The 3,561-nt window shown below is 34.4% G+C and overlaps 1 protein-coding gene across 1 annotated transcript in view; it reads left to right on the top strand.

The window, feature by feature from the left end:
- The window catches only part of LOC107558145 (R3H domain-containing protein 2-like), a gene marked incomplete at its 5' end in the record, with an annotated part of 39,665 nt that overhangs the window by 3,666 nt on the left and 32,438 nt on the right, over window positions 1-3,561 (top strand). Inside the window, 3 exons of the mRNA XM_016241769.1 lie at window positions 1,610-1,750; window positions 1,825-1,933; window positions 2,003-2,118. Coding sequence (XP_016097255.1) covers window positions 1,610-1,750; window positions 1,825-1,933; window positions 2,003-2,118 — 366 coding nt within the window. The remainder of the gene's footprint in view (window positions 1-1,609; window positions 1,751-1,824; window positions 1,934-2,002; window positions 2,119-3,561) is intronic.

Below are 3,561 nucleotides of genomic sequence, written 5' to 3'. Positions count from 1 at the left end.
CCCAATTCTTTTTTTTAATAGTGCAATCAATATGGTACCGTGTACTTCATATCGAGATATTATCATATCGTGAGATTTTGATATCGTTACATCCCTAGTTACAGATGAATCATCATCATCAAAGTACGTGGTGAAGTATGTGAATCTGAAAGCAGCGTCAGCTTCCACTTGATTAGTTTTTTCTGTTCTTCTGCATCACTTTTACCTGTAAATCCTCCTTTACTCTTTTAGAGACAGAATGATGCTGCTCAAGCTGGAACAGGATATCCTGGATTTCATTAATGATGAGAAGTAAGTCTGTATAATAATTCATAATTAATTTAATTTACTTTACTCTGTCGTCTTTGTATATGGTATTTCTTGTTTGTTTTTATTGTGCGGTGTCCTTGAGTCTTGAGAAAGACGCCTATAAATAAAATGTATTATTATTATTAATTAATTAAAACAAATTAAATATATATGAACTTAAATATAATAATAACAATTAATTATGTATTTGTTTTAAGTATATGTATATAGTCTTTAAAATATTTAAATTTTATGTATCCAAATAGATGCGGTTGTAAAAATTTAAATTGGTTAAAAAAACGTTATTATTATTATAATAATAATAATAATTATTATATAATATATTAAAAATATCTATATTAAGTCAAAATTAAATTAAATATAAAATAATAATAGTAATAATATCTATATATTGTCTCATTATTTGTAAAAATGTATGCATGTAAATAGATGGTTGTAACAATTTAAATTTGTTAAAATGTATTATATATAATATATAATGAATAAATTGATATATTATGTACATTTTATTTATATAATAATATAATATATATATATATATATATAATTTTTTTTATTAAATATATAATAATAATAAAGTAATAATAAAATGACATCCAATCAAACTGACTGCATCCTTTTCCACATAAGCAGCGTGCATATGGGTGCATATAGGATGCGTGCTGCTGCCTCAGCAAATATTAATAGATTAAGCACTTACTAGCATGAAGAACAAATAGCCTGGCACAGAAGGTGCATAGAGATCAATTTAAGATTCAAACTCTTGATACAAAACATACCTTTTGCGAGTTCTTGTTTTTAATGTTGATAATAATATTGTACGAGCAAGAATGCAAATCCAAATATCGACACGATTGCAAATGTGACATTGATTTTATACAACCGTTCAACAAACAAAAGGGTAAAATTAAGTGATGTTCTTCACAGTATTGTCAGTATTTGCTCTATTTTGTATTGAAATAATAGTTCAGCAGAAATGCAACACACAGCGGTGTTTCGTGAACGGATCAGTGGCTTTGAACGAATCGTTCGTGAAAGTCATTGATTCAATGATTCGTTCATTAAAGCCACTCTAAAACGATTGAGAACCACTGGTGTAGATGATATTTGTTGCCCCCTTTTGGTGGATTGTGAGTATTGCAGTAGTGTGGGTGTTTTGCTCTATTACTTAGGATAGTTTTTATTAAACAGTTAATTTCAGTTTTCTCTATTATTATTATTATGGTGAAGGGTGGTGCTGCTGTGATAAATGCGTCGTCGTTTCTTTGTACTAAGGTTGTTTTTGCATCTGTTTTTTCAGTAATCAGTATAAGAAGTTTCCTCAAATGACCTCATATCATCGCATGCTGCTGCATCGGGTCGCTGCCTACTTTGGCATGGATCACAACGTGGACCAAACCGGCAAAGCGGTCATTATCAACAAGACCAGCAACACACGCATGTAAGACAGCGGTGGATGATGGGAGTGATAATGATGCATCGTCTGTTAAAGTAATCAGACTCTGTGTGTTTCAGCCCCGAGCAGAGGTTCTCTGAGCACATTAAAGATGAGCGCAACATGGACTTCCAGAAGAAGTTCATCCTGAAGCGAGACGATGCCAGCATGGATAAAGACGATAATCAGGTTTGTGAGTCGCACCGTTTCACTCTTGCATCACATTTCGGTCGTGCATCTGATTGTCTCGCGTCTCAGATCCGGGTACCGCTGCAAGACGGCCGGCGCAGTAAGTCCATCGAGGAGCGAGAGGAGGAGTACCAGCGCGTCAGAGATCGCATCTTTGCACGAGAAGTAAGAACACAGGCTTGCATGCAAGCGTTCTGGTCAAATTTCAATTCAGTTATTTATTTGTATAGCGGCTGTCGTAATACAGATTGCTTCAAAGCAGCTTTACAGAAAATGCATGTTTCAGTGATACACAAAAGCTGTTATCTGGTGTCTGTGGAACATCATAAGAGTTTTTGAATAATTAGTAGTTCATCTGTCAAGCTCAAAAATACAAAAAAATAGGGCTGGGACTCGGCCTGGGCGATAACACGGTATCGATATTTATCGACGGTACACCTTCTTCGAGAACGATATTAAAAATGTTTGAGATAGGCACGTGCTCTGAGTGACGCAGACAGCACACACGCACATGAGTGCTGTGCTGCCTGTGATGAGGCGATTGTGAGTAAAAAAATTTATATTAGTCGAATTTAAAATAAACATTTGCATTTGAATGCAAAAATAGTACAATCGAATGTGGAGCACGAGATGCGCAGTTGCTGCGTTATGCATTCAAAATATTAGAGAAAATCAATATTTTTATTATTTTAAGTTTTTGCGAATTGCTGATCTAACTAATGCTGGAATACAGTGTTACAATTTAACATATATTAATGTTCAAGTATCAATTAGTATCAAGTAACAACTGTTTTCAATATCTATTTCTATTATTTATTTCATTAAATTATCTTTACAAAAAAGCTGAATGCTAGAAAATACTTATAATTTAACAATTTAATGTTTTTTAAATTAGAGATTTATGGCTATGATTTTTTAAAGCTCTGATGTATTTAATGCTGGAATACAGTTTTACAATGTAACAATTTAACGTTCAACTCTAACTATTTTAAATATCAGTTTTTAATAAGATTTCTATTGTTTTATTTTTATATATTTAAAAAGCTGTGAATTAACAATTTAATGTTCAACTCATTTTAATTGATGATTTCACAGCTAGCACAACTCGTTCTCGTCAAAAACCCTTCATCTATGTATCTGTCTGTAGATAATGTAACCTCAGTGAGACGTTTACATCAGAACATTAGTGATGAATACATCACACGAAAACAAATGCAAAGCTTGAAACGCACATGCGTGATCAATGATGATCTGTCCGAATCACAGCAGTCCTTCCTTTAGTACTGTAATGATGTAGAATGAGTGTGCTTTTCATGTGTCGGTCCCCACACACACACACACACACACACACACACTCTCTCTCTCTCTCTCTCTCTCTCACACACACACTCACACACACACACACTCACTCACTCACTCACTCACTCACACACGCTCACGCTCTCACAAACACACGCTCACGCTCTCACAAACACACGCTCACGCTCTCTCTCTCTCACACACACAAACACACACTCACTCACATACACACACACTCACTCACACACACACACACACACTCACACACACTCTCTCACTCACACACACTCTCTCACTCACACACACACACACACACTCTTTCTCACACA

Source organism: Sinocyclocheilus grahami, unplaced genomic scaffold (assembly GCF_001515645.1).
Source record: "Sinocyclocheilus grahami isolate Dianchi unplaced genomic scaffold, SAMN03320097.WGS_v1.1 scaffold633.1, whole genome shotgun sequence".
Lineage (NCBI taxonomy): Eukaryota > Metazoa > Chordata > Actinopteri > Cypriniformes > Cyprinidae > Sinocyclocheilus > Sinocyclocheilus grahami.
Note: the sequence above shows the minus strand (reverse complement) of the source record. Positions and strands in the feature narration are given on the sequence as shown.